Genomic DNA, 27,317 nt, shown 5'->3' on the forward strand with positions numbered 1-27,317 from the left:
GCCACTGACTAGCTGTCTGACAGTAGGAAAGGGACACCTGCTCTCTGAGCCCCATTCACTTCTGGAGAATGGAATACCAGGAACTTCTGAGGAAGGTAGGTCTGGGTGTGAACTCAGCTTCCTTATATTCTGAGTGCGTGGCAAGCCATATAATTATCTGAGCTCTAATTTAGTCACTCAAACTGCTTATATTTGAAGATTAAATAGCATCAATATGTACAAGGACCTAAATACAGTGCCTGCTGCAGAGCAAGTATCAATAATTACTAGTCTCTCTTTCCCTAGAGCAAAACAAACAAGTCTATATATATCTGATAGATAAATTGATATATATATATATATATGAACATAGTATAATTATATGCATATATAATTACTGTGATAAAATTAAAACTTTCAGTTATTTAAAATGATTACAATACATTTAATATGCAATATACATTAAACATTTTATACTCTGTATTATTTCAAATTATCAAATAAATATTCCATCTTCAAAAAGAGTATCATTGTGTAAAAGCCAGGGTTAGGATCACTCTATTCTCTCATACAGTAATTATTCAAGGATCTCCTATGCGTCAAGCACTTCCATGCATATAACGACAAGCAAAACAGATAAGGTCTCCACCTTGCATCTAATGGAAATTCAGGCAATGATGACAAAGAACTGTTCCTCCCTGGAGAAAGTACCTAGGAAGGATATCTGGGGAACACATCAAAGGGCCACCAAATTCATTTTCAACAGAATTTATCCAGGTGAAAACAGAAGCAGAGGATTCTAGATAGAGCAAAGCGAACGTAAGCATTAGCTCTGAGAAGGAAGCCAAAGAGATGTTCCCTAAGGCAGAATCTATCACAAATGATTGGCCAGAGACAAGATCCTTATCTAAGTATATAAAATAAGCAGTCACCATATGATGGTCTACCTTTTCAAGAAATGTCACCCTTTTCTCTAAAACAATCCGTGTGCACATCTGCAAAAAACAGAAAGAAGCTTACCTACTCAACTTGCTTTGGTATCCAAAAATTCTTGAATAGTTCTCTAACGGTAATCAGTTTCACAGCCCACCCATTGCCTTAAGGGAAACCTAGTTTCACAGTATGGTTAGATCACTCATTAGTCACATGTCTTTGGGCAAGTCACTTAACAGCTAGGCCTCAGTTTCCCCATTATCAAATGCTGATAGTCATAAACCAATTCACTTTTCTTTTCAACCACCCACATGAGACCAACACTTCAATGAAAAAGGGTATTTTGATGTCACCCCCTTCGCTATGATTTTATGCATTTATCCTAAAGCCTGACTTTATCATCAGCTGGTTACCATTTATTAGAAAAAAAATGGAAACATCCCTGCATAATAAGACTCTAGTGGGAATGGTAAGGGAATTGGACTCACTTATAAAAATCAAGTAGCAAAATGATTTAGCTGTTGGTTCACTCCAGCCTGGGCTGTGCCTTGCATGAAAAATGAGCTCATCTTTGAAGGTAGCAAATTCTGCTTGTTTGGGTAGTGCTTCTAATCGAGGCATATATATTTTCCCTCAATCACAGGAAAACAAATTGTCAGTGGCATATTGCTTTGATATTTCAACGATGTGCAGGATTCCCAGCCTCCAAAATGTCTTAAACAGAAGCATGAAGCATGAATAGGCCAAACTAGAGAAACCAGTATTTATGAGCCTATTCGAACCTTGTAAAGATTTGATCAGCAAATATGCCAATTGATACACCATAATGTTTTACAACTGCAGTTGTCTTGGTCTATAAAACTTATTATAATTCTGAAGGGATTTCTGCTTTCTTTGCAGACATTTCTGTTTTACTGCCACCTAGTGGTGAATATTAGAACTGGCAGTATTGCTGCTGGAATTTTAGGAGGCAGAAAGTGAAAGAAAAAAAAAATAAAAAAGACACAAACAAATGATCCTAAAAGGCATCTTTCTCTCTGTCTCACTCGTCTCGCCTTCCCTATCCAAGTAATCCCCTCCACTTACATACATAAACACAATATTCCAGGCAGATTCTATAAGTCTCTTGTATGGCTTACGGACTATGCGGTAGAAAAAGTCCCAAAACCATTTTTGACAAAGAGCCCTGATCTTCCTGATCTTTAATACCTACCAGACTATAAATAAAGCTGATTTTTTTACTCTCATTTGACTCCTCTTTCAAAAATCTCCACCAGTTGGAATGCAGTACTTAGAAGCTTCTAGACTTCTGACGACAGAGACCAAGACGGTGGTGGTGTTGAGGGGCCAGGATTGGCTCCTCAGGATGATACTGGGATGGTCTTGGCAGACTCACTGCTCAGGAAAAGCACATGGGGATGTCAAGCGGAGCTCCTTTCTAGGAGATTCCTAGGGCACCAACCAAAGGAAGCAAGAGGAAATCCCAGTCACCAATGTCCTGAGCATACAGAGAAAAAGGTCCCACTCTACAGAGGCTGTATGGCTTCCCACAGAAATATTGGTTCTAAGCCTGCATAGCAGTCTTGGGTCCCATTAGATCAATGATTTTCAACCTGAGGGAGTAGCATCCCCACAATAAGCATGGGGTGGTGGATATTTTTATTGCCAATAAAAATATGGAATGGAAAATGCTCTTGGAAACTAGTGCTAAATGTTCTTCACAGTCCTGCACAATGAAGAATGTTCCATCCAGAATGCCACTACTGTCCCCACAGAGAAACACAGCATTCACTTGAGGATTGGGATGATTCTTCATTCCTTCTTTTATTCTTTGATAAAGCATTTTCTGAGTTCCTTTGTGTCAGACCTTGGGTTAGAATCTATGGATCGGCTATTAAAGACAGAGCCTCCCTAAAATTTCAAAGGATCCCAGTGGGTATTCCATTCATTCTCAACAACATGGTACTTTTGTTGATTTTCCTTTTCTCCCTTGAGGATATGGTAACTGATCAGGAAGCCACTTGAGGATAGCGCAGCCTTGTCACAGTCACAGATGAGGATGCCCACCAGGTGGATATTGATTACCTCCCAAGGGTGCTGTGGTCCAGTGCACTCAAAGCATCACACTCTCAAGAGACTCTAGCAGAGCCACATTCTGATTCTTATGGTGTTCATGCCAAGGTGGAGGGAAATAGCCTTCCTTTCTCGTGTGTTACACTTTGTCACCTACTTACCAAACAAGTGCTGCTTCTGTCTCTGTGTCTCAGAGTCTCTCCACATCATCTCCTTTACCATCTACTTCTAGCTATCTACAGTCTTGGGTATGTGGTGGGATACCTAAATCTCAACAAACACCATAATGTCCATCCTATTTCAAGCTAATTCCTAGATACCCACATGAAACCACTTTATCATATTCCTTCAGTAGCTCCTCTCTACCCCTGGAAAAATCCCTCATGCAAACCCACTACCTGAGGCCTTATTCACCAGGTCAGTACATCAGTTTAGACTCAAGCTGGAACACTCCCTCCCATTGCATAAGAGCTGAATCAATGTCCTTACATATGCTGATGAGAAAGAGAGAGAGAGATGGATAGAGGATAGATGATAGATATGATGTGATAAAACATCACATGTAAAAAGTTTGACACATACCAGGCTCTTAATTAAATTTAGCTGTTATCCTTAACACCTTTTTGGAGAATTCTGTTGTTATCAATGCCATTTTAAAGATGAGAAACTGAGGCTCGAAGTCACAGAGCAATTAGTTCATAAAGTTAGGATTCTAGCTTATTGATCTCTGACTCCAAAGCTCAGGCACTTCTGACTAGGCCATACTAGCTCTACATTCCATTCTCAAAATATCTTCCTTTTATGTAGATCGTGTAACATGTTCACACCACATACAGGCGACTGTGTGTATACACATTTCATCAGTGTTCTTCTTTCCCTAAGCATGGCTTTCTCTCTCATCACATTCTGATGAGGAGGCATCCTTTGGAAGATGTGGTCTATAATGACTAGACTGCAGCTTGCAGCTGAAGCCAAGTGAGGTGTCAGCTGTGTGTCGGCAGAGCTTATGCCCCATACAACATACACCAATTTGTGCTGCCCTAGAGATAATAACAGGCAGACTACAGAAATAAGTAGCTATCTTCCTCTCATTACACGTTGTGGGTGGATAAACCGTAAACAGTATTTCCTTCATTTGAAAGTTGTAAATGCAACAGATGGGGAAATTTCTGCTAATAGAGTATTAGAAGCCTTACGTATCTCTGTTTTGTTTGTAAATACAATCTTGTTCTGAATCACAGTGATTTTCTGCCAGTCTGGGTGTGGCGGACATTACTAGGCCTCCTCAGTATCCATGTCCTCTCCATTTCCAGACACACAGAGACCATACTTCCCAGGCCCCGCTTGCACTAGGAAGGGCCGCGGTACTCGTCTGGCCAATGAGCTGTAAGCAGAAGCAGTGTGTGTGTGGCTTCTAGAACAAAGTAACTTAGTTCCAGATGGGTAACCTTTCAGAACTTTTTTCTTGCCACAGCCATTGTGGAAGCCTGTGTTAACATGAAGGTGCCACAGCGTCCACAGAGACCAGACTGCGGAGCCAACCAACACACAGAGGATAATTGTCCTGGAGAACTGCCCAAATCCACGGCAGAATTTGCATAAATAAAAATAAACTTTTGACTTTTGTTTTCTTAAGCCACTGAAATGTAAATGTTGTCTCTTAACAACGTAAGAGACATAACTTGGACCCTCCTGACTAATGCTGTGGGTGAGGTCATTTCACTCATACCATAAAATAGCATACACAACCTTCTGTCCTAATCCAAAGTAATATATGCATTTTAATCCATACTCAACATCTTCTACAAACTGGCCCAAACCTACCTTCCGAAATTACCTTCTACCATCCTCCAAGTGAAACTAAACACCATTCTTTGACCCCATCTCACAATTCCTTGCTCTTTTTTTACCTTGCCTGGCATACTGTCTCTTCCCTCCACACATATCAAATCGCCATCTTTAAAAGGCCCAACTCATGTGCTAACTCTTCCAATGAAACCTTCCCTAATCCCACTATGCTGAAGTAATTTCTCCTTCCTTCAGATTTTCATATTTCTTGCTGCTCCTTCTAACTGTATATTTTGTATTATGCTTATTTTACACATAACATTATATTAGTTTCAGATGCACAGCATAAAGATTTGAAATATGTATGTGTAGTAAAATGATTACCCCAGGCTACTTAATTTCTATCACTGCACATAGTTACGTTTTTTTTCTTGTGATGAGAACTTTTAAGATCTACTCTCTTAGCAACTTTCAAACATACAACACAGTATTATTAACTATAGTCACCATTCTGTACATTATATCCTCATGACTTATTTTATAACTGGAAGTTTGTACTTTTTGACCCCCTTCACCCATTTCACCCACCCCCGCCCACCTCCCACCTCTGGCAACCACCAATCTGTTCTCTGTATCTATGAGTTCAGAGTTTGGGTTTTTTTTTAATTTTTTATTTCTATTTTTAGATTCCACAAATAAGTGAGATCATACAGGACTTGTCTTTCTTTGTCTGATTTTTTTCACTGAACGTAATGCCCTCGAGGTCCAGCTATGTTGTAGCAAATGGCAAGATTCCCTTCTTTTTTATGACTGAGTAACATTCATACATATGTCAAATCCTTTGCCTGTTTTTTAATTGAATTAATTATATTTTTATTGTTGAATTATATACTGTAATGTTTTAATGTGTCTTGCCGGAACTCTTTTTCTATTACTAGAGTATGTTATTTTTACTATATGTTTTTAAATGGCATTTATGACACATACAATTTTGTAACTTGGTTTTTAAATTTAATATATCGTGATCATCTTTACATGTCTATGTCTAATTACGTCACTTCCAATGACTGCTCTGTGGTTCATTACATGAATGTTCCATAATCTAAAATCTAATGCTTCTTTTTTTTTAACATCTTTATTGGAGTATAAAATCTAGTACTTTAAATTAGATTTAAAGTCCATGGGACTTTCCTGGTGGTCCAGTGGCTAAGATTCTGCACTCCCAATGCAGGGGGCCTGGATTCTATCCCTAGTCAGGGAACTAGATCCCACATGCCACAACTAAGAGTTAGCATACCACAACTAAAGTTCCCACATGCTACAACGAAGGTTGTGCACATAGCAATGAAGATCTCACATGCCACAGCTAAGACCTGGCGCAGCCAAATAAATAAATATTTTTTTAAAAAAGTTTAGGGCTTCCTTGGTGGCACAGTGGTTAAGAATCCGCCTGCCAATGCAGGCGACAGGGGTTCAAGCCCTGGTCTGGGTAGATTCCACATGCCGCGGAGCAATGAAGCCCGTGTGCCACAACTACTGAGCCTGTGCTCTACAGCCCGCAAACCACAACTACTGAGACCACGAGCCACAACTATTGAGCCCATGCACCACAACTACTGAAGCCTACATGCCTAGAGCCCATGGTCTGCAATAAGAGAAGCCACCGCAATGAGAAGCCCACGCACTGCAACGAAGAGTAGCCCCGCTCACCGCAACTAGAGAAAGCCCGCACAGCAACAGACCCAGCACAGCCAAAAAAAAAAAAAAAAGATTTAGATTTAAATACAGGATTTATTTAAAAGGAAAAGAAAAAAATGCCACACTGCATCTATATCTTTGAACACTTATACAATCACTTCTTTTTTTAACTGAGGTATAATTGACATATAACATATTAGTTTCAGGTGTACAACATAATGATTCCATGTTTGTATACATTGAGAAATGATCATTGGGAGTCCAGTTAACATCCATCACCACACAGAGTTACAAAATTTTTTTTCTTGGGATGAGAACTTTTAAGATCTACTTACTCAGTAACTGTCAAATCTGCAGTATGGTATTATAAACTATAGTCAACATGCTGTATATTATATTCCCATGACTTGTTTATTTTATAACAGGAAGTTTGTACCTTTTGACCCCCTTAACCTGTTTCACCCACCCCACCCCGCCTCTGGTAGGCACCAATCTGTTCTCTGTACCTATGAGTTTGCTTTGCTTTGACTTTTTGTTTGTTTGCTTATTTGTTGTTTACATTCCACATATAATACAGTATTTTTCTCTATCTGACTTTTTTCACTTAGCATAATGCCCTCAAAGTACATCCATTTTGTTACAAATGACAAGATTTCCTTCTTTTATATGGCTGACTAATATTCCTATATCTATATAGAGAGATACAGCAATCACATTTTCTTTTTCTATCCATCCATCAATGGATACAGGTTGTTTCCCTGTCTTGGCTATTGCAACTAATGCTGCAATGAACATGGGGTGCATACATCTTTTCAAATTAGGGTTTTCATTTTCTTCACATAAATATCCAGAAATGGAATTGCTGGAAACATATGTTAGTTCCATTTTTAAGTTTTTGACGAATCTCCATACTGCTTTCCATAGTGGCTGCACCAATCTACATTCCCATTAACGGTACATAAGGGTTCCCTTTTCTCCACATCCTCACCAATACTTGTCATTTCTTGTCTTTTTGATAATAGCCATTCTAACACATGTGAGGTGATATCTCAATGAGGTTTTGACTTGCATTTTCCTGATGATCAGTGATGCTGAGCATCTTTTCATGTACCTGGCCATGTATATCTTCTTGGAAAAATGTCTAATCAGATCCTCTGCCATTTATAATTAGATTGTTTGTTTTATTTGCTATTGAGTTGTATGAATTCTTTATATATTTTGGATATTAACCCCTTATCAAATATATGATTTGCAAATATTTTCTCTCATTTAGTAGGTATCCTTTTCATTTTGTTGTTGGTTTCCTTTGCTGTACAGAGCTTTTTAATTCAATGTAGTCCCATTTGTTTATCTTTGCTTTTGTTGCCTTTACTTTCCGTGTCGAATTCAAAAAATTACTACCAAGACCAACATTAAGGAGCTTACTGCCTATATTTTATTCTAGGAGTCTTATGGTTTCAGGAGGTATGCTCAAGTCTAAACCATTCTGAGTTGATTTTTGTGTATGATGTAAGATAATACTCCAGCTTCATTCTTTTGCATGTGGCTGTCCAGTTTTCCCAACACCATTTACTGAAGATTCTGATTTTTACCATTGTATATCTTGGCTCCTTTGCTGTAAATTAACTGACCATCTATGCATGAGTTTACTTCTGGGTTCTGTATTCTATTCCATTGATCTAGACATTCATGTGCCTGTTCTTATGTTAAGACCATGCTGTTTTGATTACGACAGCTTCGTAACAGTTTGAAATCAGGAAACATGAGGCTTTCAGTTTTGTTCTTCTATCTCAAGATTGCTTTGGCTATTCAGATTTCTTTGTGGTTCCATAGAAATTTTAGAATCATTTGTTCTATTTCTGTGGAAAATGCCATTGGGATTTTGATATGGATTGCACTGAATCTGTGATTGCTTCATGTAGTATGGACACTTCAAGAATATTAATCTTTCCAGTCCTGTATTATGAATATTTATGAGCATATTTTACCTCTCCGATTGGTAATCTTGAGAGGGGCATTCAAATCTGATTCATCATCGTATCTTCAACATCTCAGTGTGGTACCTTAAAATTATGCCCTATAAATATTTAATAGATATAGATACCAGTGATACTAATATAGTAAGTTTTATCATAAAATCAACTTAGACCATTTGGGGGCTCTATCAAGAAGTGTTCCTTCTCTCAACCACTTTCTTACTTCCCACCAAAAAGAGGGAGCATTATCCCAATCAGGTCATTTTAGAAGTGGGTGGGGATACTGGGCATTGAAAAATCCTACATCTACACAAGGTCCCTCTTCTAGGCCATGAAGCAGTATTAGGAAATGAAGCAGGCTTCCTTCTTTCCCCACAAGCATTCAGGAATTGAGGAGTTTATGGCACTTGGGTTTCATAGCTGGCAGTAAGAAGATTAGAACTGGGAGGACAGTCATGGCAGCAGCATTGACATTCATTGAGAATGTAGGGTGTGTCAGGACCTGTGCTAAGCACTTTATGTATACTTTATCACTTGTTCTTCCCAAGAGCAGCAGGGAGGTGTAGAACATGGTGGTGGTGCATAAGCACTGAAGCTGGACTGCATGTGTTTGAATCCCAGCCCTACCACTAAGTAACTGTATAATCTAGGACAAGGTATTGAATTTCCCTCTGCCTCAGTTTCCTGAATTGAAAACAATATTCCCTACCTCACAGAATTATTATGATAATAAATGTGTTGGTAAATAGAAAACACTTAGAAAAGGGTCTGCACATAAGTGTGTAACAAATATTGCTTTAAAAAAAAGAATAATGTAGTTATTGTTATGATCCTCCTTTTACAGATTAGGATACCAAGGCATAAATGCTAAACCCATTGCCCAAGGACATGCAACAGTAAGTGGTGGAATTGATATTTGAACCCAACCTTCTGGTCTCAGAGTCAGTGTTCTTAATTCTACCATATACCCTCTTTGAAGCCTTCAGAATCACTGGGCATAACTTATGAGATTCCTTTCAACCTTGAAATTCTGTGATTTACAGATGTTAAAACTTAAAATCAGGTAATGTTCTTAACAATCCAGGGCAGAGGTGACCAGAATGGTCTTTCTGTGATTTAGAACTTCTAGTCTGCAGTCATTCTCTAGGACCTTTCATTAAGACCACATTTTTCTAGGACTCTTTTTTTATACTCTAGAGGTTAAAAATGTTGCTCCAAGGAGAAGATGCAATACTTTAGAGTCAGACAGATGTGAATTTGAATCACTGTTCTACCACTAATTTGCTGCAAGACCTTGGGCAAATTATTCAACCTCCTATCAGACTAACCTCTACCAGGTTCCTATACCTTGTAACTTGCTGGATACTGTCTCTTCCTTAAGGCTAAGGTCTCCTCCAACAATTTTGTTTATCTTTCTGCTATTATCTCCTTTCTCTCAGTGCAACAATTCATTGGTTCAGATGAATTGGCCTAACCCAAACTAGGCCAACCCTAGTAAATGGAACCAAGGAATTCTAGGTTTACTGGTCTCTTGAATGGAAATAATATAAACTCATGAATTGTGGGGATAACTTTTTCCCATGGTCTGGGATCAGAAAACACCAACATATAGCAGAGAAGAGAATAAATGAAGCCAATGTACACAGAGAAGCAGAGACAAAGGTTAAGAAAAAAAAAATAATCTCCATGTCCCTGACTGTGCCAGAGGCCTGAGTTCACTTCTGTACTTGAGTTTCATGAGAAATACCCCTTTCGCTATCATTGGCTTTAGTGGAATTTCTCCTATTTACCATCAAAAGTCCTGTCTAATCCAGCATTCTGAGACCAGATTCCTCAACAGAACAAAAAAATAAATAATATATCCCTTATAGGAACATTACTGAAATTAAATGAGATACCACACATAAGTGACTCATTCAGTGACTGACATATTGTAAATCTTAAATAGAAGATGCTATCTTTTGTTAAATGGTCTTTACTTATCATAATTCGTATTATGCTATTACAAATTATCCAACATATGTTTGTTTCCTTTCATATATTTAAAATATACTTATGATCACATACTACATGCCAGCACTGTGCTTAGAACTGGCCATACGATGAATAAGGCATAATATTTACCATCAACAAGAGAAACCGAGTAGGGAAAAAAGATAATAAACCAGTAATTACAATTGAGAGCAATAAGTGTTAATGTTACAAACCAGGTTCATTTTGCAGATGAACAGCAAGCCAAAATGCTGAGACTCTGAAGTTTGCAGCAAAGAGGGTTTGTTCACAAGGCAGCCAAGCAAGGAGACAGAGAAACAAATCTCAAATCTACCTCCCCGCCCAGAAGGCAAGGGGCTTGGGGGTATTTATGGGATAATGAATAATGAAGTGGTAGGCCTGAGGCATGCGGAGCGGAGAAAGGTGATTGGGAAAAGGTGCAACAATGGTTGTTCTGCGCAGGCGTAACTAAGAGCTATAAGCCCTCTGCACATTCAAAAGATCACTGAGTGGACACTCACGCATGCCCAGTTGAAGGGTCGGTGGTCTTATCGAGTCTTAACTGGCTCAGCTCAAACTAGACACAGCTGACTCCAAGTCCTAGAAAACAGCTCAGGCAAACATCTTATTGTTCAGGCTACATGCTGCTTGGAGGACATGCTGCTTGGAGAACAAGCAAATCTTAAAATAACCTTGATTAGTGAAGGCAGGTGAATTGGATTTAACCCATGGGTTCATTTAGACTGCTAGTTTACTGAAGAGAGCAGACCTACCTGCCTAGGGACACTGAGAATAGATAACTTCACAGAATTGGTAACATTCAATCTTATCTTGAAAGAAACAAGGTCATGAGGAAAACATTTCAAGCAAAAGCAACAACTTCTGCAAAGGCATGAGGGATAAAACTTCATGGGAGGTTTTTAAGGAACTGCAGGCAACTTGGTGCAGCTTCAGTTGGAGAGAAAGAGAGGGAGATGGAATTGGAGGAGTAACAGCCAAACCAAGGAGGCCATAAAAAAAACATGTGGGACTTCCCTGGTGGTGCAGTGGTTAAGAATCCACCTGCCAATGCAGGGGACTCGGGTTCGAGCCCTGGTCCGGGAAGATCCCGCATGCCAGGGAGCAACTAAGCCCGTGTGCCACAACTACTGAGCTTGTGCTCCAGAGCCCGCGAGCCACAACTACTGAGCCCATGTGCCACAACTACTGAAGCCTGCGGGCACCTAGAGCCTGTGCTCCACAACAAAAAAAGCCGCCACAATGAGAAGCCCGCACACTGCAACGAAGAGTAGCCCATGCTCTCCACAACTAGAGAAAGCCCACGTGCAGCAACAAAGACCCAACACAGTCAAAAATAAATAATAAATAAATACATTTATAAAGAAAGAAAGAAAGAACATGTATATCATCCTAAGGAGGAAGGCTAAAGACAAACCCTTACCATATACCAAATACTATCCTAAACGTTTGTTAATTCCTTTCAACCTTACATGATTGTAGGCATTGGTACTACCCATGAAGAAATAAAGTTACAGAAAGGCAAAGTACCTTGCCTGAAGTAACACCATACTAAGTGCTGAGCCAGATTTTGTATCCAAGCAGTTAGGCCTTCTTATGGATTGAATTATGCCTTAGTTAGTTGAAGTTACTATAACAAAAATACCATAGATTGAGTGGTTTAAACAACAACCATTTACTTCTCAAGTTCTGAAGTCTAGGAAGTCCAAAATCAAGGTGCCAGCCATTTCAGTTCCCGTTAAGAACCCTCTTCCTGGTTTGCAGAGGTACACTTTCCTGCTGTATTCTCACGGGATGAAGAGAAAGAGCTCTGGTCCCTTCTTTCCTCATAAGTGCACCAATCTCATGACCTCATCTAAACCTAATTACCTCCCAAAGTCCTCTCCCCAAATGCCATCACATTGGGGGTTAGGGATTCAACATATGGATGGGGGAGGAGCATGAATATTCAGTCAATAGCAAATTGTATGCCCCCCAAATTCACACATTGAAATCCTAACCCCCAATATCTCAGAATATGACCTTATATGGAAATAGAATGACTGCAGAGGTAAGATGAGGTTATATTGGAGTCGAGTGAGCACACATGTGCACACAGGGAGATGCCATATGAACATGAAGGCAGAAATTACAAGCCAAGGGAACACCAAATATTGTCAATAAACCACTAGAAGCAAGGACGCAGGCATGGAAGAGATTCTGCCTCACCGCCCTCGGAAGGCACCAACTCTGCTGACACCTTCTTGGACTTCTAGCTTCCAGAACTGTGAAACAATAATTTTCTGTTTTTAATCCACCCACTGTGTAGTACTTGTTATGGCAACACTAGTAAACTAATATAGGGTCCAAAGTCAACCCATCTACCCAAACTAATATAGGGCCCAAAGTCAACGCATGTAGTATGCTACATGACCTTGTTTTTCCAGAGCCATGAGAGCATTTTAAAGAGGAAAGAAACTTGGCCATATTTGCATTCTGTTCTAAAATCAGCCTGCCCTTATTCATCTTTTTACCTGACATCCTCCATTAGTCATAAAGATCATTGGCTTGGGTCCTGTATGTTTATTTGGCAAAAAAAAAAATAAGTATAATACCCCATATTCTTTGCAACACAGCTCATCTTACATTCGTATTTGTCCCTTCTCTTTTTGGACAGGGACTTCAATGTAAAATGCCTCAGTTTTATAGATCTTTGAATAAACTGTTCAAAAGAGCAGTGTTTTATCGCTTCCTATTTATAATCTCATTCTGTTCTGACTTATATGGGCAAAAACCAAACACTGGAGACAATTTTTTCCTCTTCCTTAGTCTGTTTGATGGTAAATGTAAAATCATGAAGTTTTAGGTGGGGGCATTCTTTGGTCCCCTTATTACAGCTATTCATCTTTATGGGGGGTGAAGGGGAGAGAGCTGACTATTGGATGGAGATGTTTCTCTGGAATCTTCCTCTGGTGACTCGTAATCTAAAGCTGTTGAATTCTAGGAAGGCAGTTTTAACTGCAGTATTTAATCTTGCAGAGACGTTTATTGCATAGCTTTTTGTTTTGTCTTGTTTAATATAAACCACCGGAGAGATGTTTCCTGGTTATGTCATTTCATAAAGCAGAGTGTGAAGTAAAAAAAAAAAAATCCCGGATAAGAAAAGGCCATTCCTTCTTAAGAATTCTGTCACAGAATCTGCTTCTCTAAGGGACTTAGAGCCTTAAAGCAATGCCAATAAAAACATTAACATTAATAGTAACAATACTAACAACAACAATGGCTAACTAACACCCACAGAGGAGGTGTGGAGTTGTGGTTATAAAGGCTACTTCTAGAGTCAAACACACCTAGATTTTCTTTGCAGCTCTGACTGTAGTTATTGCTTGTCTCTACCTTAAAGATAAAAGAGTTAAATTGTTTGTTCAAGGTCACTTGGCTAGGAAATGGCAAATCAAAGGCTCCCTGGGGTCTGAAAAAATATATCAAATTTCATCTAAATACCTCCAAACTGATAGAACAGCTGCATTATGGAAAGCCTCCCTCCAATGCCATTATGTTTCTAGTTAGCATTTATAAAACCTCTAAGTCAAGATAAGGTCAAAGGATAGTCTTTAGTAGAATATCAGATTTGATCAAGATCAATTTACTCCATCAAGCTTTATCACAGAATTTATAGTGAAACTTAAAATGTCATTCAATCTTTTAACTGCGCCCCACATATAAACCTTAGCAACATGAAGTTTAAGAGTCTCTGTATTAGTCAGAACTCTCTGGGTAAAGATTAATGAGGCCCATCTCAAAATATCCTAAGTAAAAGGGAAATTTATCTCTCCTCTGTTTGGGAATTCTAGACTCTAGCTTCAGGTATAGCTGGATCTAGGCTCTTTGTCTTGTCACCTTTCACACACTGGCTCTATTTTCAGTTCTGATCTGGCTTCCTCCTCGTCTACTGAGAAAAAGGTAGTATGTGTTGATATAGATCTCTGCCAGCAGCCTCAACACCTTATCCTCACAGGTTACTAAGCTGTGGGCAGATAGAAGACTTCTTTATCCTCTGATATCTGTGTACTAGTCATTGATGAGAACTGTTCAGCCTATTCAAGCCATAGAGTATGACCAGGTCTATAAAGAAGTAGATCCTTCAGTGGCATTGCATTCATTTCTTATGGCTGTTATAATAAATACATTATCACAAACTTGGTGGTTTATAACAACACAAATCGGAGGCCAGATGCCCAAAAGCAGTCTCACTAAAGTGAGACTAAAGTCTAGGGATCAGCAGGCTGTGGTCCCTTCTGGAGGCTCTAGAGGCGAATCTGTTTCCTTGCCTTTCCTAGCTTCTGGAGACCACCTGCATTCTTTGGCTCAGGACCTCTTCTTCAAATCACTCGAACCCTTTGCTTTCAAGGTCATATCTCCTACTTCCTCTTCTGTAGTCAAATCTCCTACTGCCTGCCTCTTTTAAGGACATTTGTGATTAAAATGGACCCACTTGGATAATCCAGGATAATCTCCTCATCTCAAGATCCTTAACTTAATCACATCCGCAGTCCCTTTTGCCACAGAAGGTAACATTAATAGCTTCCAAGGATTAGGATGTGAACATCTGGGGGGCCATTACTCAGCCTACCACAAGCGTCGTCCTGGAAGATATGATAACTGATGCAAACAGGCAAAGAAAGACACGTTTTATAAAAGAGAAACCAAATTATACAGAGAATGGAGAAATCCTTTTCAGCTTCTGGGATCTGGTTTGGCTTCTTGACAGATAATTATAATAATGATGAGAGCCAACATTTATATTGCTCTTTACGTGTCAGGCATTGTTCTAAATGCCTTATTTATATAACTCAATTAATCTTTACAAAACATCACCCTCATTTTATAGAAGATGAAACTAAGGTATAAAGACATTAAGTGACTTGAGTAAGATCACATTGAAATAGTAGAGCCAGGACTTGAACCCAAGGTATCTGATTCCCAGGCACATACTTTTGGCCATTTGAGATGGAACTTAAAGAATGGAGAGCAGGCTGACACAATGAGGAAACAGAAGGTTATTGTAGACAGAGAAAAGAGAATGAACAAAGGCACAAGGGCAGAGAAATGAAAGGCAGATTCAGGCCAGTGAGTGGACCAGGTTGAATGGAGTTTAGCAAGTCTGGGAGAAGTAGTGGGATAGCGAGTTAGGTCTAGCTTGAGGCCAGGGCACAGAAGACTTTGAAACCATGGACATCCTCCATGGCTGATGGGAGGCCTTTGAGACATTGGACTAGAGGAGGGGGCTTATCAGAGTTGTACCTTGGGAGGACTGATCTGGTGACAACGTGAAAGCTGGACTGGGGGAGTGAGAAGGGAGCTGCCCCCTCGCCTCTACTCCCTTGGCACTTTGTATATCATAGAATATGCCCGTATGTCTTGCCCACTAGAGAGTGAGCCCTAGAGGGGAGCCCAGTATATCATCCATCTCTGGCAGCATGTGCCAGTAGATGATTACAGTAAAGCACAAAACACAGCACAGCTAGAGGGCAGGAGGCAGGGGTTGTGGATGCTGGGACTGCTCCTGCTGCTAATGGAAATAACACCATTCTGGAGTCAGTTTAAAGTGCCTTTACCCACATTTGCTGAAAACTTTTAGCATAATAAAGAATGCCTAGAAATTTTGGATATATGTAGGTTTATATTCAAATCTTGCCTCTGTCAATTACCTCCGTATGGTCTTGGGTAATTTCTCAATACCCCAAGCCTTGTATTCTTAATCTTTAAAATCGAAATAAAGTTATTTTATTGGTAATTGTTAACTTATAAGGTAATATTTATCTGGCTCAAATGAAGGATGTGGCAGATGGATATCACTCGAAATTATTTTTTTTAATATTCTTATTTAATTGCATCACCAACTTACCTTTATGCCCCTGTTAGTACTTTTCCTCCATTTTGCAGTTGTGACACTGAACCTCAGGGAAAAGAAGGGATTTATCCAAAGCCATACAGTGGAAGAGCCTGGATGTGAAGCGACAAGTGTAAGATTCCCAGCTGCGTCCACACTTCATGAAGGAAAATGAAGCTTAAGGGAAAGAGCGGGACAGGCGTGACCACACAAGTGAGAGAGATGGACTTCAAGAAGGACGCTCACAGATCTTCGAGGAAGTTCCAAAGACCAGATTTGAAAAAAACATCCAGACTGTTCGCCTCTCAGCAGCCACACCCTGGGCACCCGCGGGGAAGGCCCCAGCCTCCCGCAGGTGGGCGATCTGGTCCCCGCCCAGCAACAGCCCTCTGCGTCCTTAGCGACCGGGGGCTGGTGCAGCCTCCGCCCAGGAGCGGGGCCCTGTGATTGGCCCGACTCCTGGGCTCCGGTCTCCCGCCCCACCCCCGTCCCCACAGGCTTCCGTAGGTCGGGATCCTGGGGAGAAGCACTGACCACGCACCCCTGAGCCGCCCGAGCGGTAAGGCCGCCCCCTCTGAGCTCTCCAGGGAAAGGATTGACACGCAGCTGCTGGGTAGAGAGGACCCCCATAATCACAAATTCTGGTCCTTGAAGTTTCCAGATAGCTTCAAAGAAATTGTAGGGATGGGGCTACCCTCGCAGAGCAGGTCCTATTGCTCAACACACACTAAGTGAAGCTAGGGTTTGGGGAAGAACCCTGGTCTACTTATCAGACCAGAGTACTGGAAACAGGTATGCTCTCACTCGCTGTGTGACCTTGGTCAAATAACACCCTCTCTGGGCCTTGGTTTCCCAATCTGTAGAGGGAGCATTTGGATTAGAATGATTTCTAAAAGCCTTTCAATCTCTGAGAGCCTCTGATAGGGAATGGTTAGCCTGGGACCAGGTTTATAGAAATTCTAAGTTTCTCCTGGCATCACAGCTGTTTAAACATGCAATGAATATCTAGTGCTGGATCTCAATTTTAGATCCACTGCATTGTTGCAGAAACAGATCAGTGATAACGAGAAAAATCCCCTTTTCTATGGACAGTGCTCCTTCAGATGCATGATCTCATTGGCTTATCCCTGAATCCAGAGAGCAGAACTGGAATTATTCTGGTTTCATAAATAGGGAAACTGAGCTTCAAAACTGAATTTGAGTTCTTCACACGTCCCTCTAAAGCCCTGGTTTCCTCTCTGACCTCACAAGAATCCTGTCACTTGACTTGTAGTACAGGAAGGCAGCGTCACCGAATGGCTGTCAACCAGTTTTGTAGCCCTCTTAGGTGGAATTCCCAACTCTGCTAATTACTGTTATGTGATATTGGATAAGTTACTTAGCTACATTATGCCTGTTCCCTCAACTGTAAGACAAGAATGATAATAGTAATTAAGAGTATCTTTCTCATGATTTTATTAGAAATACTGAAATAATAATATAGGTAAAGCACTTGGTCTCGCTATTATTATTGTTGTTGTTATTATTGACAAGGATGCTACAGTTGCCTAGTGGAAAATCCAGAGAAAGAGTTTTACTTATTTTCCACCCCCAAGGATTTGAAGAGGTTTTGAGAATTATGTCTTCAGTTTGGAAGACTGCCCCTGGATCAAATGCAATGCCTGAGATGATGGTGACAATCATTGGAAGTAAACACTTTCGATACCTTGTGGAGAAGCCAAAGATGTAAGTTTACTATTTGAAAAATACCTGTTTTGCTTGGATGATAATGAAGTTTTTTCTTTAATCCAGAAATTTACATTTTAAAAACACTGTCCATGGAAAATTAAGTCATTAAGATGAAACAGTAAAAGTAAAATAGTGTTGATAACTTCTATGCACAGTGTTTTCCTAAAGTTTTCATCTTTGTAATTCCCCATACTCCTTAATTACTTGGGCTGATTTTCCAAATAGATGGGAAATATAAGCATTGAGACATTTATAAATATTAATGGAGCATTGCTGCTTCTTCTCATCAGGTTTGTAATCTACCACATTTAGTCATTTTGGGGGGGTGGGGAGGGAGAGGGGAAGGTTGTTAATCAAATTGTTATGAATTAAAGGAGTGGGATTGGTAATGAGTCATCAATTGTAAGAGTTTCACTTACTTTTCTTCATAATCCATACTCCTCCAATAGGGGCTTCTTAGAACATAACTAAGAGGGCTTTCTTCCTCTAAACTCATCACAGTCACACTTGAAGGGGGACATTCATATATCGCTAAAATTCTCTAGATGTTTGGCACAGAAAAGTATGACCAGTTCTTCCTTCCAGAGTTTTGGTGGTTTGCATAAGAAAAAGAAGATACTAACCCTGCCTTTCATCTAGTAGATATTCCATAAATAGCAGCCCGTTAATAATTGCCTTTCCCTCCTAAAATGATTTCCTTAGTTCTTTCCTCTATTTCAGAAACCCACAGACCAAAAAAATAGAGAAACATAAAGATCTAACCTCATTGAACATAGGTTCAGAAAGCAGTGGACACCAAACCTGGCTATCATCAGAATCACCCAGAGAGTCCTTAAAAGTAAAGATGTGGGGTTCAACCCAAGACCTATTAAATCAGAATCCCTGAAGATGAGGCCATGAGGACTACTGTTATGGAGTATAGGCTTTAGAAGGGCAAATTTACCTCCCCACCAATCAGTACGGTTGCCCCAAGAGATTCCAAAGTGAGTACTGTAATCAATTAGTAATGTCTGTCATGGCACAGGAAGTGAGCTTTGCAGCACGTGAGTCATACATTTGAGATCCCTACAGACCTGAGAGATGTGAGTTTGAATCCTGGCTCTGTGCCTTCCTAGACTTTTGACATTGAGAAAGTGAGTTAACATCTCTGGCCTCAGATTCTATCAAGTGGGAATAAAATCCATCTATCTAGTAGGGTTGTTGTGAGGATCAAATGCGAAAAAGTATGCAAAACATCTTTCCAGTGCCTAGAAGTATATTCAACGTGCTTAATAAATGGTTCTGCTACTATTATTGAGGCAAATCTTTCCATGGATACAAGACATTAAGTAAAAAATCAAATCTCTTTCTATGAAACACTTGGCATCCCTTTTATATTCTATGCCAGGTTATCTCTGTTTTGTAGATGAAGAAACTAAGATACTGTGATAAGTGATTATTTCAAGATCTGCTGATCTTGACAAATCCCAGTCGTTGTCCAGAAAAGTAAATAAGATCAGTTGGAATGCCTTGCTCAATTCTCCTTCTACCTGGAAGACATTGCTAGTCTACTAATTTCCATTCCTCTTTGAGGTTGTTTGTTTAACCCCTTCATCCCCAACCCCTTCCTTTTTCCAGGGGTATCAGAGTCTAATACGTTCCTAATGGGGGTGGGAGGTGGGGGAAGCATCCTTGTCCTTTTATAGTAGAGAAAAATTCCATCTGTCTTATAAGAAGGTACCTGTATTTATTTCTCTTTATTCTTTAAACTTTAGATTCAGGAATTAAGAGTACATTACGTCAACTACATTAATTGGAAATAAAAGACAGTTCTGTTTCTTCTATGACACAGACAATAAAACAATTGTTATTTTTTTAATATTAAAATAAGTTTTCTCTTTCTGTTTCTATGGACTTGATGTTACTGTTGCTGGAATGACATAGGACAGTTAACAAGCTTTCCTAAAATATTTTTGTATGGTTCAAAAATAAATAACTCTCAAGAGGCTTCTTGTTGCTGAGTTAAAGACAGACCCACTGCTACCATGCCTTTGCATGTTCCAAAGTCTGACTCTAAAAAACATTTTAATCATACTACATCTACACCTTTCAGCCAGGGCTTCAAGAAGGTGTTTTCTTTGGGGTAAATCAGTTGAGCCCATAAATTAAAAATGTACATAAGAAACATAAGTAAAAGCCAAAAGAAGAAGAAGTTTCTATAAGGAAAATCTGGATTAAAAAAATTACAAATTAATAATGGATGGAAAAATAGAACTATTCTTGTGTAACCACATTTAGTTCAGATTTCTTATAGGATGTGTGGAAAAGATGGATAGTATATCAGAGAAGTGATCTTCAAGGTACAAATCAGTCTATTAGTTTGCTAGGGCTGCTGAATGAAAATGTCATAAACTGGGTAGCTTAGACCAACAGAAATGTATTGTCTCACAGTTCTGGAGACTAGTCAGCCAAAACCAAGGTGTCAGCAGAGCCCTGCTCCTTCTGAGGTGCCCAGGAAGGATCCTTCTGTTCCAGGTCTCTCTCCTTGCCTCTCCCTATATATGTGTCTGTGTACAGATTTCCTCTTTTCATAAGGGCACCAGTCAGTTGGCTTATAACTCTACTACTCTAGCATGGCTTCATCTTAACTAATTTCATCTGCAGTCACCCTATTTCCAAATAAGGTCACATTCTGAGATACTGGGGGTTAGGACTTCAACATATGAGTTGGCAGGGAGGCACATAACCCATAACAACCAGTCTCCCATTTTACAGATGAGGTGAGACAACTGAGGCCTCAGTGAACTTAAAGTCAGGCCACTTATTAAGAATTAAGACTGGAATAGCACTCCCTCCGTCTTTTTTTAGTTAAGCCTGGACACTTACTAACAGGAGATGAACGGAAAATACTCAATGCCTACTTAGAATACATATTTTTCACAAAAAAGATCAAGGTACAGGCTTAAAGAGTAAAGCAGGTGTCCCTCAGTTTGTGCCATCATCATTTTCCTCATATATCCCTACACCAGCCTTCCAACCCTGCTCCCTGTCTCTAATCTCATTCTCTCATTCACTCTCTGAATCCTTGTTCCTCAAAGGGTAGTCTATGGACCATCATCATCGACCTCACCCGGGAGTCTGTTAGAAATGCAGACTCTCAGGCCCCTCTCCAGACATACTGAGTCAGAATCTGCACTGTTGTCAATTCCCAGGTGAGGCCTATGCAACATTCGTGTTTGAGAAGCCCAATTCTCAAGTATAGCTATAGCACCGTCTTTGTAAAATGCAAATCTAATGAATTGCCACCATCACCGGCCTCAGATTTGCCTGCTTCCCTCCCTCTGTGGGCTCCCATAGCATTCGTAGGGATTATTGCACTCTGACAATTTCCTGTGCATTTCTGTGTTCCCCCCATTTACCTGTAAATTCTACGTGCACATCTGTACCCTCAGCACTGAGTGCAAAGTCTTGTACATATTGAAAGCCTAATGAATGAATTAGAGTACAATAGATGCCAAGAAAAGGAAAGATCTAGAAAGACAATTCTTAGTGCTTTAAACACAAGTCTAAAGGCCCATGTTGCTAAAATAACACGAAGATATTACTATGGAACCCTGATGAGTCATCTGATAGCTGATCCAGAAGAACATATATGCCAGTTGACTTGAGACAAATATCTCATTTTCTAAAAGGAGATAAAAGTTGGTAATGAAATCACAGAACTTGAGGCTTGTGGACAATCCCTGGCAAAATTACAGGCCAAAGAATTAAATATATTAGATGTGAGAACAAAACACAAAGGTGATGGTCACTAAGGGTTGGTGCATGTTGACTAAAAAACAGAGCATGCTAAACTGACCACATTCTCTTTATTGATGAGGTTACTGCAGTGCAGATGAAGGGAATTAACCACAGTATTGGTTAATTTCAGTGAGTCATTAGGCACATTTTTCTCACAAAGCCTTGAAATAAGGCAGAAAATTCTGGACTGAATAGTATTAAGATAGGCGACATACCAACCTGGTAGTGACTGAACAACGGATGTAAACACAATGTGTCGGAGGTGGAGAGGTTGAGAGGATTTATGTGTGACCCTGTTCTTAGTCAACATTTTTTGAAATCCCCAACTGAAGGAAGATAGACAAATCACTTTAGTAAACGGTAAGTAGTGGAATGCTGGGAAGACTTGGCAGGAAAATGAGCGAAAACCAGCAAGATAAAATCAAGAGAAATATATGTAAAGTATGTCTTTAGATAAGGGTACATGTAAGTGATTATATAGAATAAATGTTTGGGTTTTACTTGCTGTGAAGTAATAGAATACATACTGGTCTCTGAGAATTCCCTGGCAGTCCACTGGTTAGGATTCCGTGCCTTCACTGCCTAGGGCCCGGGTTCGATTCCTGGTTGGGGAACTAAGATCCCGAAAGCTGTGCGGTGCAGCCAAAAAATAAAAAATGAAAAAAATTTTTCAATTTAAAAAAAGAATACATACTGGTCTCTGCTCCCACCCAGCTCCTGGCATGGAGCTCCTAAAACTCTCACAATTTCCTAAGAGATAAGAGTACTAGGAGTATCATTTGTTCTACTATTTAATCTTTGACCCTGGCTCCTGACACAAAGCTCCTAAAGCCCTAAGAATTTCCTGAGTGATAAGGTGTCTTTTGTTCTAATGAGGATACTCTTGGTGGGATCCTGGGTGGCTCCAGGATGGAGGTTGGTCACGAGAAAGACCAAGCCATGATTAAAAGCTTGGAACTTTCAGCGCCTGACACCACCCTATCCTCCTAGAGGGAAGCGAAGCTGGAGACTGAGTGAATGATTGATCATAACTACATGATGAAGGCTCCTAAAAATCCCAAAGGTATGGGGTTCAGAGAGCATCTAGGCTGCTGAACACATCTATGTGCTGGGAGGGTGTTATGTCTGTAGAATGCATGGAAGTTCCATGCCCTTCCTCAAATACTTTGCCCTCTGCATCTCTTCCATCTGGCTGTCCCTGAGTTGTATCCTTTTACAGTAAACCAGTCATCTAGCAAGTAAATGGTTTTCCTGAGCTCTGTGAGGCACTCTAGCAAATTCATCAAACCTGAGGAGGGAATTGTGGGAATCCTAATTTATAGCCACCCTGTCAGAAATATAGGTACCAACCTGGACTTGTGACTGACACCTGAAGGGGGCAGGGCAGTCTTGTGTGACTGAGCCCTTAACCTGTGGCATCAGTGCTAACTCCAGGTAGATAGTGTCAGAACGGAATTGAAATGTAGGACCCTCAGCTGATGTCAAAGAACTGCTTGGAGTTCTTTGATGACCAGTAGTGTGTGGTAGTAGTAGAGAGTAGAGTGGAGAATAAAATGGAGGGTTTTCCCCTGTACACTTGGGTTTAAGCTCAGCATGAGCCAAAGGTGTCCAGATAGAGGAATGGGGGGTGGGGCAGGAGGCAGGCATCATACTCAGAACTAGACCTGTCACCTGGGAGTACTATGCTTCATCCTGGATGCCACATTTTAGGAGGGATCCTGGCACACTAAAGGTGCAAGCACTAAAGGGGTGGCATTATGGAAGCTCCAGGGTGTGACAAGTGGCCTAGGGGAACATTTATAGAATCTGGAAATTGAGTTGTTAAATAAAAGAGGAATTGGGTCCCTTTCAAGAAACTCCTGTGAGTAGAGATGCTTCTGGTGAATAAAGTTGGACTCTATAGTTCCTTCCCATGCCAAGAATCAATGACCCAAAGCATTTTATTCCATAGTTATATTGCTGTTGGTATAGAATTACTAAGCACAGGGGAAGCTGACTCCAAGATGTTATGGGAAAGAATAGCAAATATTTGTAATAATGTACATTGATGTTTAGAGCCAATAAATATAAAATTCTTTATTTTTCCACATGACTCTCATGGAGCCCATATTCTGTCACTTTTTAATCCCTCAAAGCCCTTCACATTAATACAATATTTTTGAGTTTCTTGAACTCTTTTAAAGTGTTAATGTTAACAGTTTTAGAAATTAATGCATGTATGGAATTGACATCTTTTCAGTTAACAAACATTAATTGAGTACTTGCTGAGTGTCAAGCCTTAGGGACACAGCAGGTTACCTAAAATCCTAGTGATGGGAGACATACAACGAACAGGTAAACAATGACCATTCGAGTGAGGATAGTGCAATGAGGAAAAATAGAGGAGGGTCATAAGGGTATATGGAATCACAAGGGACGTTTCCAGAAGGCGTCTCTAAGCAAATGGCATTTAACTGAGACTGTGTAGAGATGAGTCAGAACTACCCAATGAGACTTATCCATGGTTAACTAGCAGTGAGCTGGCTAAGACTAGACCAACTCTATCCCAGTGGGTGTGGCTCACCAGATTCCAACTTTCCATAAAACTAGTAGTTTCTTCTTCCCTCTCCTGCCCCAGAAGAAGAGGCTGCAACTTCCCACAGACCCCAAGTTCTCCAGATACTGAACATTTGGCTTTCCCCAACAACTGCTACAAATAGCACCTAAGTTGAGCATCTGGAGTCTAAGCAGATTTTTTTGGTACTAGGTTGCCTTATGCCTGCTTCATACAAAGTGCCAAAGTGTCACTTCCCAGGAGCACAGCACCCAGAGATCAGGGCAGCTGCATAGCTGCTGATTTTCCACCCATGAGAGTCAGTCTGTACCAAGCGACACCACAGGTGTTCATCACCATCCCCGTGCCTCCACAGTTCTACACAGAGAGTAAACTATGGAGCAAGGAAGCTAGAGTTGGTGGAGCTAGTGAACAAGGGGAGGGGCGTAGGAAGTGAGATCAGGGAGGCCCTCGGGGCTCAGATCATGGGCCACGTGGCCCCTGGTAGGAACTCTGGATTTGTTCTATGTAGAATGGGAAGACATTGGAAAATTGAGAGCAGTGGAGGACACAATCGAATTTATGCTTTCTAAAGGATGGTTCTGGCTGCTGAGTGGAGTATAAACTGGAAGAGGCATGAGTAAAATGAGAGAGACCGTTTAGGGAGTCATTATGGTAATCCAGGCAGGAGATGGTAGCAATAATCAATTATAGTCCCTACATAAAGCCTGGATAAACTTTGTGATTTAAAAATTCAAATACCTACTTATTCTTTTTTTTTTTAAAGAAATAACTAATTGTAATACTTTATCTTTGTTTATTGTATTTCTTGCTATATAATCTACATATTACCTTACTATCCATGAACTCAATCTGTCCCTAAAACAGAACGATATCAGAGCACGAACAATTGTCTATGTTTTCACAAGTTCAAAGAAATGAAGTAATATGCTAAAAATCATACTCCTCCTATGCCCTTTCCACTGTTTTTTTCCTTTTTTATTAACCTCCTAGAATAGGTTTTAAGTTATTATTATTATTCTAAACACTGTGAGAAGTAAAAAGGAGCATGAGATACTGTTTGGGACATAAGCCTCCAGCCCAAGACATAGGCATAGAGCTTTAAATTAGAGTATAGGGCTTTATGTGAGTAAATGTCAAATCAATGGTATAAAAAACAGGTGGCCATTGATCTTAAATCTTGAGACTGTGAGGTAAAAGTTGTTACTTTACCATTTGAAATCCTACACTTCCAAAAATATAATAAATAGTAAAAGGCAAAAACAAAACACTATTTACAACATATATGACAGGAAAAAATTAATCCTCTTAATGTATAAAGAGCCCTTACAAATCAATAGGAAAAAGATGATCAGCCCAGTTTCAAAAACTGGCAAAAGATCTAGACAGGCAATTCACAAAAGAAGAAATAAAAATGAACACTAGGTATATATGTATGGTTGGGGAAGTGGGGTGGGGAATTAACCTGAGTGGTAATGAAAGAAGTTTAAACAACAGTGAGATATTATTTTCTAACAATCAAATTGGAAATGTTTTTATAATGGAAATACCAAGGTTGACAAGGGTTTAAGAAAAAGAGTGCTCATATGCTATTGTTTTTTAGATATACTTATAAAAAGCCTTAAAAGTGTATGTACTTTGGCATCAAATCACCACCTGTGAATCAATTCTGTGGAAATAATTATGGGTAGATGTAATGGTTTGGTTTCAAAAATGTACACAAGCATATACAAGTCTGGGTCCAGTAGGAAACAGATTACATAACTCAAATTAGGATGATTCTAGGAGGATTTGTTTACAAGAGTAAAAGAATTGCAAGATATAATACAGGAATCATGGGCTAGCAGCTGCAAGGTCTGCAGAGATTGGAAAAGGGGAATGTTATTGAGATGGAAGCATTCTGTAACTCAGGCCACCTGGAGAAAATAGTGACCTTTGGGCAGAAGACACAAGTAGCTTGAGACACTCTTGCAGGGAGAACCAGTCTCCTGCCAGGGCCAGAATCAGAAGACATGGGAGCTGACCAGCTGATCAGTCCACAAAGCTCAGCTTCTCAGGGTGGATGAGGACACAAGGAAGTTGGAGAAAAGGAGAATGTCCAGCAGAGAAGCAATATTTAAACTAGTAAAAATTTGAGAACAGTAAATGTTCCCAAATAATAGAGGACTAGTTAAATAAACTCTTGTATATCTATACAATGAAATACTATCTAGACACTTTAAATGTTCTTGTGGATACATAAACATTGATGTGTAAGGTATCCACATTATATTGTCAACTGGAAAAATTTTAAAAGATCACAAAACTGTATAATCCTAGTTTGGTTTAAGGGCAAAACAAAACATAAGTTCTTGTATACATACAGGGAAACTTTCTATAAAGAGATAATACCTTGCCACATATAGTTTAACCACTTATAATTTTGAGAAAGCACAGATTTATTTTTATGCAGTACACTTTTTTTAGGACTTTATTTTTTACAGCGGTTTTAAGTTCACAGCAAAATTGAAAGGAAGGTATAGAGACATCCCATATACCTCCTGCCTCCACACATGCGTAGTTTTCCCCATTATCAACATCCCTCACCAGAGTGGTACACTGGTTATAATTGATGAACCTACACTGACACATAATAATCACTGAAAGTCCATGGTTTACTTTAAAGTTCACTCTTGGTGTTGTACATTCTATGGGTTTGGATAAATGTATAATGGCATGCATTCACCATTATAGTATCAGACAGAGTAGTATTGCCCTAAAAATCCTGTGCTCTGCCTATTCATTCCTCCCCTCCTTTCCTATAGTACACTTTTCAAATCCATGGTCTCTTTACATACCACTGATTTAGTTCAATCTAATTAAACAAAACCCCTATAGCAATCATTATTGCTCCTTGTTCCCATAGACCCTGCGGATGTATCCAGAA

General features: G+C 39.8%; 1 protein-coding gene and 1 pseudogene across 1 annotated transcript in view; one reads left to right on the top strand and one right to left on the bottom strand.

Moving 5' to 3' along the window:
- The window catches only part of LOC115860480 (bridging integrator 3-like), an 87,510-nt pseudogene extending 70,551 nt beyond the window's left edge, over positions 1-16,959 (bottom strand).
- A 988-nt stretch (positions 16,960-17,947) lies between these two features.
- C1H1orf87 (chromosome 1 C1orf87 homolog) overlaps positions 17,948-27,317 on the top strand; it is a 76,817-nt gene continuing 67,447 nt past the window's right edge. The window contains 1 exon segment of the mRNA XM_030870386.2: positions 17,948-18,054. Within this exon segment, the coding sequence (XP_030726246.2) occupies positions 17,948-18,054 (107 nt within the window).

This window comes from Globicephala melas, chromosome 1, assembly GCF_963455315.2.
Source record: "Globicephala melas chromosome 1, mGloMel1.2, whole genome shotgun sequence".
Classification (NCBI taxonomy): domain Eukaryota; kingdom Metazoa; phylum Chordata; class Mammalia; order Artiodactyla; family Delphinidae; genus Globicephala; species Globicephala melas.